At 35.6% G+C, this 12949-nt stretch overlaps 1 protein-coding gene across 4 annotated transcripts in view; it reads right to left on the bottom strand.

Moving 5' to 3' along the window:
• Positions 1-12949, bottom strand: part of LOC117408556 (uncharacterized) — a 47905-nt gene extending 34956 nt beyond the window's left edge. For 2 of the 4 annotated variants that reach the window (XM_058992526.1, XM_058992518.1), the window contains exons 1-9: positions 12838-12949; positions 12515-12595; positions 12247-12375; positions 11937-12027; positions 11724-11833; positions 10360-10445; positions 9888-10009; positions 8115-8276; positions 6785-6836 (exon numbers count right to left, since the gene is read on the bottom strand). In XM_058992526.1, coding sequence (XP_058848509.1) covers positions 6785-6836; positions 8115-8276; positions 9888-10009; positions 10360-10445; positions 11724-11833; positions 11937-12027; positions 12247-12251 — 628 coding nt within the window. In that variant the 5' untranslated portion in view covers positions 12252-12375; positions 12515-12595; positions 12838-12949. The remainder of the gene's footprint in view (positions 1-6784; positions 6837-8114; positions 8277-9887; positions 10010-10359; positions 10446-11723; positions 11834-11936; positions 12028-12246; positions 12376-12514; positions 12596-12837) is intronic. The other 2 variants (XM_058992516.1, XM_058992537.1) reach the window with 2 other exon arrangements.

Genomic DNA, 12949 nt, shown 5'->3' on the forward strand with positions numbered 1-12949 from the left:
TTACAAAACATGCTAGAAATGAAAGATGCTCCAAACTCTAAAATGGTGATTAAAATGTCACTGTTTTCTGAATTTCTGAAATTCAAACAAATTCAACTTGATGATGTAAACAAATATGACGGCCTGAATATAAACTGGATTAATCATATATTAATTATGTACTGCAGACTCAGGAAAATGAAATGCCCCTCGGGAAGACTATTGCTATATATATATATATATGACACGACAAGATTTGCCATGTTACAAGACTTAAAATCTCACCAAGATACAATATGTCTGATTTTCAAATGAGATGTTGAGTGGAGATATAGGGGACATGTCCAGTCTGTGCATTGTACTGCACAGATCAGTCGATTAAACGGTTTAGGAAATTAGACTGGATAAGAATTCTTCAGTCATTTTACAACAAAAAAAGTAAGTGTGAATATAATACTTAAAGTATTTTCTGTGCTTTTTTTATTTTTTATTATATACTACAAAACAGAAGCCACTTGTTAACAAAGGCTGAATAGTCGTAATTAAAATAATCTAGTTTGGATGGCACAAATCATGTAAATTATGTTTTTAGTTTAAACAGAAATGAAACCCCCCATATATGTACAATCCTTTTGTATTGCGCTGAGAATGGGAACACTTCTGACATTTGCAAGACCAGATTACTGCATGAGTGTCAAAACCTCTGCTCCAGAACAACTAACAGTAATGGCTAGAGTCTGTATTTGTTGAGTGCTTCAAAATGGTAACCCTTATAGACAAAACTTGATAGAGCAATAGATCACAGTAATAACATTTGCAATAAACAATTGCAGGAGAAAGCAGCCGTCTATAAAAATTCCACAAGGAATTTCCCTATCCATAATTTTTCTTCAAATTTGAGAAAATGTGTCACTGGTAACCATTACCTTCGATAGCACCAATTAATTTCCGCAACTTTTAATGGCATATTTCAGAGTAAAAACCTTAGATAATACCCCAAACACATGATTAATGACAGAACTCATTGGATTTGTATAGGATTTCAGATATTTTAGAATTTTAAAGAGTCCCAGTGCAGCCAATCAAGTGATAAAAATGAAATACTCAGATTCCATGCCGAAAAGTGTAAAAAAGGAGGACGACAGTCTGACTGCGCTACCACAGACAGGTCGTTTGTGATTTTATTACAGTGGCTATCCTGATGATAGATTACCTGATTTTTTTTAACCCTATCGAAAAAAAGCCAGGCCGTGTTTGCAGTGTTGTGCTCAGAGTGTATCAAGTGTAACTATGATACAAAATATTACATTTTAACACAAATGTTGCAGAATAGCATTTTTAAAAAGAAAGTCTAAATTTGAATATAAATTTGATTTATAGTATTTTTGCAACTATAAACATTTCATCTGAAGTTCATGTGTTTTTCTTAATGATATGATATTTTTATGTCCTCGATCATAAGTCTCTCTTTTAAGCAGTTATTTTCATTTCACACTTGGGGTCTTGCCACGAAAATGTCTTAAACCATCACAGCATGTTCAGCGTTTCAGCGTTTTGATTTGTCTGTCTGTCTGGTATCGTTGCTAGGATTCGTACAACCTTCATCTGGGGCATATATAGGGGTGGGAAGATGAATATGCATGAAACGTTTGTAATAATAAGTAAAATACGTACGATTCTAAAATCCACAACAGTAAAATCTTTGAAAGACAGCATGAGATGCTGAAGCAAACGCACTATTTGAACTGGCAAATAACAACAAACTACATGTAAACTTTACCGGCTGAGTCACAGCAGACACACTGACGTCTTGTTGTTAGGCTCACAAGAAATGTTCAGGCCAAAGTCCCAATGTGAAATGGAAATAACTGTTCAAAACGGATTTAGGACACAGGAAAAATATTTTGCAGGAATACATACAAAACATCAGGCAAAGGCAAGTAATGTGTTTTTATCTGTCAAACCTATAGCTTGTTCAGTAACACTTTTAAAACATGTAATCCAACTGACCTCTCTTAATCTTAACAGTATATTATTTAGCATGTTTAGCACTCTCTTGAAAAATACAAAGTAAAAGGCTGATGTTAAGATATTCAAAGATCAATAAAATAGATCACTATCTTCTGGCTTTCCCTGCTACCTACAGCAATATATCCTACAGCCTGTTCAGTAACAGTTTAAGTTTCCCTTCAGATAATTAAAATAAATATGTTTAATTTAAATGCATACATTGATGGAATCACAGAAATACTAATATTCTTTATGTTATTTTTGTTGTTCATTATAAGAGAAAAAAACATTATTCCATGTCTAAAATGTAGCACTCTAATTTTTAATACGATTTTGTTTTTGTAACCTACAGTTTTCTGATTCTGATTTCTGTCTGACATTACTGTTTGTTATTTATAGAAGGAAGTAATATGAACATAAAACAGGTCAAGATCAATTCTGCACTGTAATGAAACGCACCATCATACAGCCTTTGCTGAGGGAAGGTATCTTTCATATAGATTGGGGGGCGGGGGTTTGCACTACCATTAAACAAGATAATTTACTACTTAATGTTGTGTCATTTAGGAAATGATATGATTTTGGCAGTACTACAGTGTGCCAGATAAGACATACCAATGGCTAATCAATGTCATCCAAACGGAGGCACTTAACCCTACAAGGACATTGTAAGGTTATCCTCTTTGATGAGAGTACACCAAAATGAAATACTGAATTGGGATTTATTAAAACTAAATACTTATTTTTTAACATATGGCTGTTTAGAACTAAAACATATGGCTGTTTAGAACTTCACAAAGAAAAAAAAATAAACATGCCACAATTTTTTTTGTTTTACTTCCCATTAGCACAAGCTTTATACTCACTGGTCATTCAGAGCTTTGATTCTGTGGTTGTATTTTGTACTTCAGTTCGGTATATGCGGACATCTCAAAGATAATGCTATAGATTCAAAGCTGCCGCTGTCTGCTGGTGCCTAACTACTTAATGTGTTGTAGCTCAAACTAACTCCAATGGTCTAGCTACAAACAGACCATGTGACCTTCTGGAAATGTAGCAGGATGCAGCTGTGTATCTTCATCACAGTGCTGTATTTGAATTTGCATATCTTTAAAACAATAATGGTAATAATATTCCTCTTTTACTAGTTCTAGCTTCCCGAAATCATATTAATAATGAGGGCAAAGCAAACTGAACATGCCAACTTTATTAATAAATGATATTTCAACAAAATAAAACATGACACTTACAGTATATAAACGCAAACAATAAATACAGATTTAAGCACCTCTAAGGAACATATTGTATGACTGGTACAATTTAGCATGAGAATGTATTCCTTTAGAAAACCCCCAAGCCATTTGCAATGTGATGCTTAAGGAATGAAAATACAACTTGTCAACGACAGTGATCAGAAGTGTGTTCCTGTATCTGCTTGTATGTGTCTAAATGCCTCTATCTCTGAAAAAGCATTTACTACATGTGTTAAGCAGTACATTTAGGCAGCTGGACCTTTTTTTATCTAAGACATGATAAAATGAATATTTATGACAATGCCTGGGGATGGTTTTATGATGTAGTAGTATTATACTGCACTTTATAAAGCACAGTGCTTTAAAATGATGTCAGTGCGGAGCAAATACTATAAATCATGGCTAACTTATACTCACAGGTATGCTGTCTTCAAAACTGGAGGTGGACAGAAACCTGAGACCAAATGCATTGCATGAATCTTTTACCATTATTTTTGCTTTGATCACACTGGACTTGGTGCTGCTTTGGGGCCAGGCATTTCCAACTCGCTTGTTTTATCAGGATACATGTCTGTTGATTTGTGGGAAGCTAACTGTTTTACGTTCCTGACAAACACCAGTGATTAAAATATAGTGGCTTTCTCTTGTTTCCCTGATAAAGGTGACAGCTGAAGAGTTTCCAGTGGCAGTGGACAGGCTCCACGCAGATTGCTTTTTAATGAAAGCAATGCATTATCTTACCTACACACCCCGCCTCATGTTGTTAATGTATTCCTTCTTGGCACTGCATTAATCTTCCAATTACAATTCTAAAAATGACCCCTAAGTATTATTCTTAATGGCAGCATCACTATCTTAGCTTTCAAATAGCACTGGCAAGGCGTTTTTGGCAACAATGCCCTGTTTCTGACTGGTACACAAGGTATGTCCTTAATGCTCAAAGAATGTTAGTATTTTACTTCTTTGCAGATAAATACATTTTTCATATATTACACTTAACTACTACTGAATAAAGGCAAACTACCATTTGTGCCCCTGAAGCCAAGTGATTATCAAAGCACATAATAATGTATTCCAGGGCAAAAACACACCAATATATCATTCAGTGCTGTTAAATGAGGAAACGCCGCCATGAGAAGCTAGATCAAAACTTTTCTCATCCGGCCTAGACCTGAATATTTTTGCGGTTAGATAAATACAGATTTATTATTTTCTTCATTGAACCATGGCCAATATTTTGTGCAGATGCAGAATATTAAGTATGATATGCTGCCCATTTTATATTTCATGTATATATAGTGTTTTTAAAAAAAAAAAACTTAATGCACTGTATAAGAACTTCGAAGCTACCTTTAAAAAGTTACCTTACGCAGGTTCTACAAAGTTTCAATGAATGTGTTTTATTACCACCTTGAAGTGACCCCTCACCCCTACCCTTACAATCCCATTTATGCGGGGCCTTGAATTTTGGTTTAACACCAAGCAATTTGGTAGCATTGTGAATTTTGGTTTTAATACCAACACGTATTCCACCTTAGCTAATGCTGAGCACAGAATTTAAATGGTATCTGCTCCCTGGTATGTACAGTACTTGAAGACTCACTATTCCTTTGTAACATCCCATGCTCATTTGTAGTTCACCGGTTTAACATTTCATAAATGTGTCTATAAAAAAAATTAAATCTCCAACAGTAAAAAAGATTTATATAAAAAAATTTAAAAAGACACCGACACAATCGTCTGGTTTTACAGACCCTGATGAGCAGTAATCTTGCACTAATCGTGGTCTACGAAACCAGCTTGAGGATACTACTAAATGCATTCAGGCACTGTAAATCAAGCTTGAGTGTGTAGATAAAGTAGCTGAACAAGAGGATGTCCCTACATGCAGATAAAGTGTTTTGATGCTATGATTCTGCTATTTCCTCCTGGATGCACTTGCATCACCTCAAACTCAACCTCTCTAAATCTGACCTCCTTTTCTTTCCCTCCTCCTCCCCCTCCTCTGATCTCTCTATCTCTGTTCCTCTGGAATCTACCACACTCTCTCCCTCTTCCTCAGCTAAGAACCTTGGAGTCACCCTGGACCCCTGCCTCTCTTATTCCCAGCACATCTCCACTGTGGCACGCACTTGCCGATTCTTCCTCAGCAACATCCGAAGAATCCGACCCTTCCTCACCAACTATGCTACCCAGCTCCTGGTCCAGGCCCTGGTACTCTCCCGCCTAGACTACTGCAACTCCCTCCTGGCTGGCCTCCCTGCGTCCGCCACCCGTCCGCTCCAGCTCATCCAGAACTCTGCTGCCCGCCTGGTGTTCTCTCTGCCTCGCTTCGCCCACGCTACTCCACTACGCCGCTCGCTCCACTGGCTCCCGATCACCGCTCGCATCCAGTTCAAGACTCTTGTACTAGCCTACAGATGCCTTGACCAGACTGCACCCAGCTACCTCCAGACCCTCATCTCTCCCTACACCCCCACTCGACCTCTCCGCTCCGCCTGCACTAGAAGACTAGCTCTACCTCCGCTACGCTCCCCTGCCTCCAGAGCCCGCTCCTTCTCCACCCTTGCTCCGCAGTGGTGGAATGACCTTCCTACAGATGTCAGGACTGCCCAGTCCCTGACCACATTCCGGCGCCTCCTCAAGACTCACCTCTTCAAAGAGCACCTGTAGAACTCCTCTGTTTGTATCCTGGGACACTATCACCCTTCATGTAAATGTGCTTTATTTTGCTCTTATCTGCCCCCTATTTTACTGCATTTAATCCTGTACTTCAGAATACTGTAATCTGCCATGTGTTTAACCTGTAGTACTTTGTATTTAATCACATCCTGATGTAACTATCACTATTTAATCATATCCCGATGTAACTATCACTATTATCTGCTGTATTATTGAATTGTGGTTTGTCACACTTGTACTTTGCTTGAACAAAAGTTATTGTATTTCTTGCTCTTATTGTATTACTTGTATTGTAACACTTGAAATGTATTTGCTTACGATTGTAAGTCGCCCTGGATAAGGGCATCTGCTAAGAAATAAATAATAATAATAATAATAAATCAAGATCAATATACACACACTGAGCAGTCACCAGTATATGCAACAGCATCTATACAAATAAAAAGACCAACGTGTTAATACACTGCATTTCTTAGTGTGCAAGCATGTGTGTTCACAGATGTTCAGATGTAATGTAATTCTTTTAAAAGATTTTAAAACCGTACTTTTAATTTGTTTTCCGCTTAAATTTTGCTGCAGGAACTCAATGGAAAATAAATAAATGTCACAGTTCAAAAGGACTTTTGCTTAAGACTCAGGGCAATATCGAATCACCAAATCGGGCTGAAGTGCTATTGCCTGTGCCTCCATGCATTAACTGTATGGTTATTTGGTCTGTCCACATCCTCAACACACTTTTTCAGTACATCTATGTGTTGTGTAACCAGGGATCTTTGTAAATCAAGATCTAGATGAGTAACATAGGTTCTGGGACAAAACGTTGCAATACTGTAGTTTATGATGCATTTCTGTTACAATACCTTTTTCAATGCATTTCACTTCCGGGAGAACTCCTGAAGATCTGGGGTCCTCCTACAATACAAGAATGGAAAATAAATTATTATTAATAATAAAATAATATTGTCTAGACATCATGGTGTAAGTGATGTACGTGCAAAATTAAACATTATTTTATCAACAGTGCTCCAGTAATGGTAAATGTAATACTGTAAATACTTGTGTTTACATATTTACAGATTTTATGTTTTCACTTTAAAAATAATCTTCCTGTGAGGGTTTATTCAACCTTTTGGACACAGTGAAATAATGATTACAGTTTGGTCTTTTGTTTGTATTCTATTATTATTATTATTATTATTATTATTATTATTATTATTATTATTTATTTCTTAGCAGACGCCCTTATCCAGGGCGACTTACAATCGTAAGCAAATACATTTCAAGTGTTACAATACAAGTAATACAATAAGAGCAAGAAATACAATAACTTTTGTTCAAGCAAAGTACAAGTGTGACAAACCACAATTCAATAATATTACCCTTGTATTATAAATATTTAAAACATTTTACCAGTAAAAGGTGGAAACGAAAACAGAAACAAAATGAAAGGTGTCACTGTATCTAGTTTCTTTTATATCTTTTTTAAACTTAAGGAAACAGTGATGGTTTAGTAAAAGTTAAGGTATAATCACGTGATCGTGATTTTCATAAAATACAATATCACCACCTTGTGGTTTTTTGAGATATTGCATCAGGTTAAAAAGATTGCACTGTGGCAACAAAAACAAATAGTATGTTTCTAAATAAAGAAGTAATACTGTACATCTGTGTCTAAGAATGTAAAAAGTATCTTGATTCAGTAAAACGCATCATCATATCCTGTGTATCTCTCCATAAAAATATACAAGTTAGTAATTGAAATAGTTTTCCTTTTATGAATTTTCCTCTTATACAACATTATATATTTACCTAAGGTCTACATTATTTTACTGTATTCAAAACAGATATATTACTGCACAAATACCAAGATGTGTGTTTGTGTGTGTGTGTGTGTGTGTGTGTCTTTTAATATGAGTTTGTTTCTGCAGATGAGAAAAGTTTTGATCTAGCTTCTCATGGCAGCATTTCCTCATTTAACAGCGCTGCATATATATATATATATATATATATATATATATATATATATATATATATATATATATATATATATATATATGAACTGATCCTTCTGGCAATATACATAAAAAGTAGAATAGATATATAGTACTTAATTTGACACTTATGGACCCATATTCTGAAGTAATTTGCATTTGCCTTTGATTCAGGCTTTCCTTTATTGTATTTACACACCTCTGCCTGTTGGGAGGAATGGGGTTTTAGCTGCTCCTTTCCCTGAAGGGCGTGTTCAAGTTGCTTTCTCAAGTCCTCAAGCTGGGATAAGTGCTGTCTTCTCTGATGGTCCAGAAGAAACTTCTGAACCTCCACATCCTGCTGGAGGCTCTCCAGCTCCTTCTGTGTAATGACATGAATGTATGTCAAAGCTTTTAAGGCACTGTCCGCTTACCTTTTTTGCTGTTTGCATTCATTCTTTATGGTTCTTATTGCAAGTACTCAATTGTTTCTGTTTTCAGAGTGCTTTGACCTGAGCTCAGGACCAGCTCTTCAGCTCTAGTTGCTTCACAGCAGATGTTCACCAAGTGGAGCTGGCTCTTACAACGATACAGGTGCTGATCCTATGTTATTATGTATTATTATCCTATGTTATCCTATGTTATTATGTCTGTAGTGAAAGGGAATCTGGAAGCTCAAACTCAAGGGCCGCTCCTGAGCTCAGGTCAAATAAAACTGGATTTGAGTGACAGCAATAAGAACCACTCATAATGATTGCTAACGTCATAAAAAGGGAAACACAACCTGAAGCCAGCTACTCTTTAACACACTATACCATAACACACCATGGGATTTTACTTTGGTTGAGTGGTAGGTGGCAGTAACAGCACTGCAGGTTACTTCTGCTCAAATATGCAGGCAATCATGGAGGCTGCACGCAGTCAGCTGGATTGTGTAAAAGGTCCCTCCTGCCAAGCCACTATAACGGAGGACAACTGTATGACTACGCGTAAGTGTGAAGCACCAAACACAATACATGTCTCAAAGCACATTTTAGGTTTGGACACATTTTTTGCAGTGACTACAGATTAGGAACTCTAAAATTCACTCAATCTGGCACATTTATATTAAGATTATACTTGTTATTTACATTATAAAATACTGTGACAACAGTCATACGTATTTTATAATGTAAATAACAAGTTTAGCAACCAAAGTTATCATGCAAAATGAACATTAAATACTACCAGCAAACTGAAAATAGAATATTTAGTGTTTCCATCCCTAATATTCCAAATTTATAACTGGGTAGGTTTATGAATATACACTGTAAACTGTTTCAGAATATAACATATACCAGTATATTGATTCAGTAAAATATAGTGCCGGGGACAAATATTGTAGTAATTTGAACACTACTTGAAATATATTCTGTGGAAAAAATAACCGTGTTCATATTCGTTCAACAGAATATATAATTGACTTGTATCAAAAAAGATATCATGACAGCTGAAATACAGTAAATAAATTGAGTGTTTCTCTCCTTTCTTTAATAGGTCATGTCATGTGCTTACAGGGTTATTCTCTTTTATAAAATTCAGCTAATTCACAATTAAACAATATTTGCTTTGTAAAATTGCTTTGTGAAGGGCTGTTCATTATTGACAATGGCTCTTGAGCAGTACTATTTTTTAATTCTGTATTGAATAATACAGAATCTGCCAGCAGGTGCTTCAACTGATCCTACTGGAAGCCTAGAGCAGCTGTCAGTTTCATATGTGGTGCTATAGGACTTTTCAGATTATCACAGTCGATGAACCACTATTTCAGAATCCAAGTTCCTTGATGAGTTGGGCTGCTCACATTCACATCACAAACATAATCCTGCATTTTTTTAAAAAGGAAAGCTGACACAAATCTACAAAGCGCTTCTCCAGAGCATAATAAACAGTCTGAATGCTTATCAGATTACAGTTGATATTATTTTAACCATCTCTGCAGTACAGTAGATACCTTCATAACTTCAGTTTGGGATTTGAAGTCTTCTGCTTGAGATTTGAACTGAAGGCACTGCAGGTTTTTTATTTCACTGTGTTTTATTAATTGCTTAATGTTGCGTTCCTTCTTTTCCAATTCTGTAACAGAAAACAATTCAATTAACTGGTTTAAAACTGTAATGAACCTCCTACTTATGCAGACACTGTAAGATACTTGAACCTAAACTTGTTATGTTGCACTCACATTTTTCTGGTCTGGAGATTCTCACAACAGAATCAGTTAATGCATTCCAAAGTCTGTGGGCAGCACCACAGAAGAATGTTCCTGCTGTTGCTGTTGTTTTTATTGTGCAGTCCTGTCTAAGTATATGGATTTCTGACAGTCGCTTATAGCTTCAAAGGGTAGATAAATAACCCACTCCGTCAAGCAAAAACTGCCTCAAGTATTTCAGAGGGTTCAGACATTTTAAAGCACAACAGTACCCTACCTTTTTGAGTTGGAGCTAACTTCACTGTTAAGTTGGTTATCTCAGCTTCAGCTTTATTTAATGCCTTTTCCAGTTTCCTTCTTTTCCTGAAAAAACAAATGTGTATAATTGTGTAATAGATATGATACACTGCTTTATGCATATGGTATATAAAACATAACAGCTACTACAGGATAACTACAGGGTGCATCTAGTGTCATTGGAGAGCAGTCCTATCAGATCCTATCCACTAGGAAGATGCATCTCCTCAATGATCACACTCAATCTGCTCTCTAGTTCTCTCTTCAGTATTTTGTTATACATCATTTAGTACACAATTATATTTGTTCTACTAACTATATTGCTGCTCTAGAAAGAGTGCAAAGAAGAGCAACCAGAATTTATCCTAGGTTTAAAAGGCATGTCGTAAGCAGACAGGCTAAAATAATTGAATCTATTCAGTTGGTGATCTGATTCAAGCATTCAGAATTCTAAAAGGTATTGACAATGTCGACCCAGGGGACTTTTTCGACCTGAAAAAAGAAACAAGGACCGGGGGTCACAAATGGAGATTAGATAAAGGGGCATTCAGAACAGAAAATAGGAGGCACTTTTTTACACAGATAATTGTGAGGGTCTGGAACCAACTCCCCAGTAATGTTGTTGAAGCCGACACCCTGGGATCCTTCAAGAAGCTGCTTGATGAGATTCTGGGATCAATAAGCTACTAACAACCAAACGAGCAAGATGGGCTGAATGGCCTCCTCTCGTTTGTAAACTTTCTTATGTTCTTATGTAATAAATGACTCTTCACTAATGATCTTCTGTGCTTGTTATTATACTGCCTCCAAACAATGTGGTGAAAGCACAGCTGTCACTCTTCTGATATACCACATCCAGCATTGTGCTGGCTGTGCTCCAGTGCTTTGTTTAATTTATAGCCTTGTTTCCAAGGCACTTGATTTGCTTCAATGTTCTGTAACACAGTATGAGGCAGTCAATGAATAACATAACCATGCGTTTACTGTACTGTCTACTGTACATGAGCTTATAAAGATCTTCTTGATTAGCTTTATTGCATGTTTGTTTCTGTATCCCAGGATAATTATTATAGCAGAATGTCTTAGTACTGTGCTGTGCAGTGTGATTTAATTTCAATACATACAGTAATATCCAGGACAAAAAAAAGATATTGAATATTGAATCACTATATTTATCTTTAGAGAATTGTCATTATATATATATATATATATATATATATATATATATATATATATATATATATATATGAAATAGTGAAGTAAAAATTACCTTTACATATTTTTGCAATAAATTCAAATCATTAATCTAATCTTTTGATAAAAAAAGTGATAAAAAGCACATACTTATTTCCTTCCTTTGATGAAACTGTGGTATGCATGTAGTTTAACATCTCTTTATTAAGCTCTACTAATCGATGGGTTGCCTGTTCAGCAGAAAAAAGAGCCTCATTTACCTACATAAAAAAATAAAATGCATTACATTATTTAGTACATTGAACTATCATTTGATTTTACCTTTAATACCTGTCAACAGCTTAAGAAATATTTCAGTGGTACCCTTATTGCAATGTCCTCAATGTCATTGTCTTCAATGTCTGAGAGTTTTTCCTCCTCCGCTGATAAAAAAACTGAGGTGCCGAATAAAAAACTACAAAAAATAAAGACATTTCAACATCACATCAATAAAGAATGAAAGACATTTTAAAACAATACTTTTCTCTTTTTAAAAAAAAATAAAGTCAAATAAACCTATAGCACTTGGTGTGGGTTGAAAACTAAATATCTCACAGTACTTATGTGAGTCGTCTTAACCACTTTACAAATGGGCAGGGTCAAAATACAAAGAAAAAAAGAACATTTTATTTACCTCATGAAGTTGGTCTAGAATGACCTGTCTTTCTCCACATGCATTTTGATATCCAATGATAAAAATGGTTACTTGTTGCTTGTATTTGTTTCTTTCCACTGAATCCTTTAACATTTCTTCCAACTGGTTCTGAAAATATATGATTTTTTATTTTGTATTATTCGACATCAGAAAAAAACATCAGTGCCAGTACACAATTAACATACAATACTTGTAAATGGACATGTTAAGCCAACAATTGTTATGTGGCAGTCGAAATATAGCTTACCAAATCTTCCAAAAACTGCATATTTCCACATTTAATGTTGTCTTCTGTTGGTTTGCTGTTTCTTTCATATTCACTTATGGTCTAAAAAACCACAACAAATAAATAAATAAATAAATAAATAAATAAATAAAAGTGATGCACACCGTAGTTATTTTCCCATTGTGGCAAAGCTTTAGGAGTGATACAATATTACACATGTCGTCCCGGAAATAACACGTGACTTAATTTGTTGTGATATGAAATATGTAAATTAATATGAAGTATTTATTATTACGCTTTTTTTCCACTCTGAAAATAATCCAGCTCTATTGCACAGTGCTTACCAGGGAGACCCTATTTTTGATACTCTCCAGTTCTTCCATCATTTCTTCTGTTCGTCTTCTGCCGTGTACTTCTGCAGCTCCAAGAAGCGCTGCAAGCGCTGGTCCATCTCCA

Source organism: Acipenser ruthenus, chromosome 2 (genome assembly GCF_902713425.1).
Source record: "Acipenser ruthenus chromosome 2, fAciRut3.2 maternal haplotype, whole genome shotgun sequence".
Lineage (NCBI taxonomy): Eukaryota > Metazoa > Chordata > Actinopteri > Acipenseriformes > Acipenseridae > Acipenser > Acipenser ruthenus.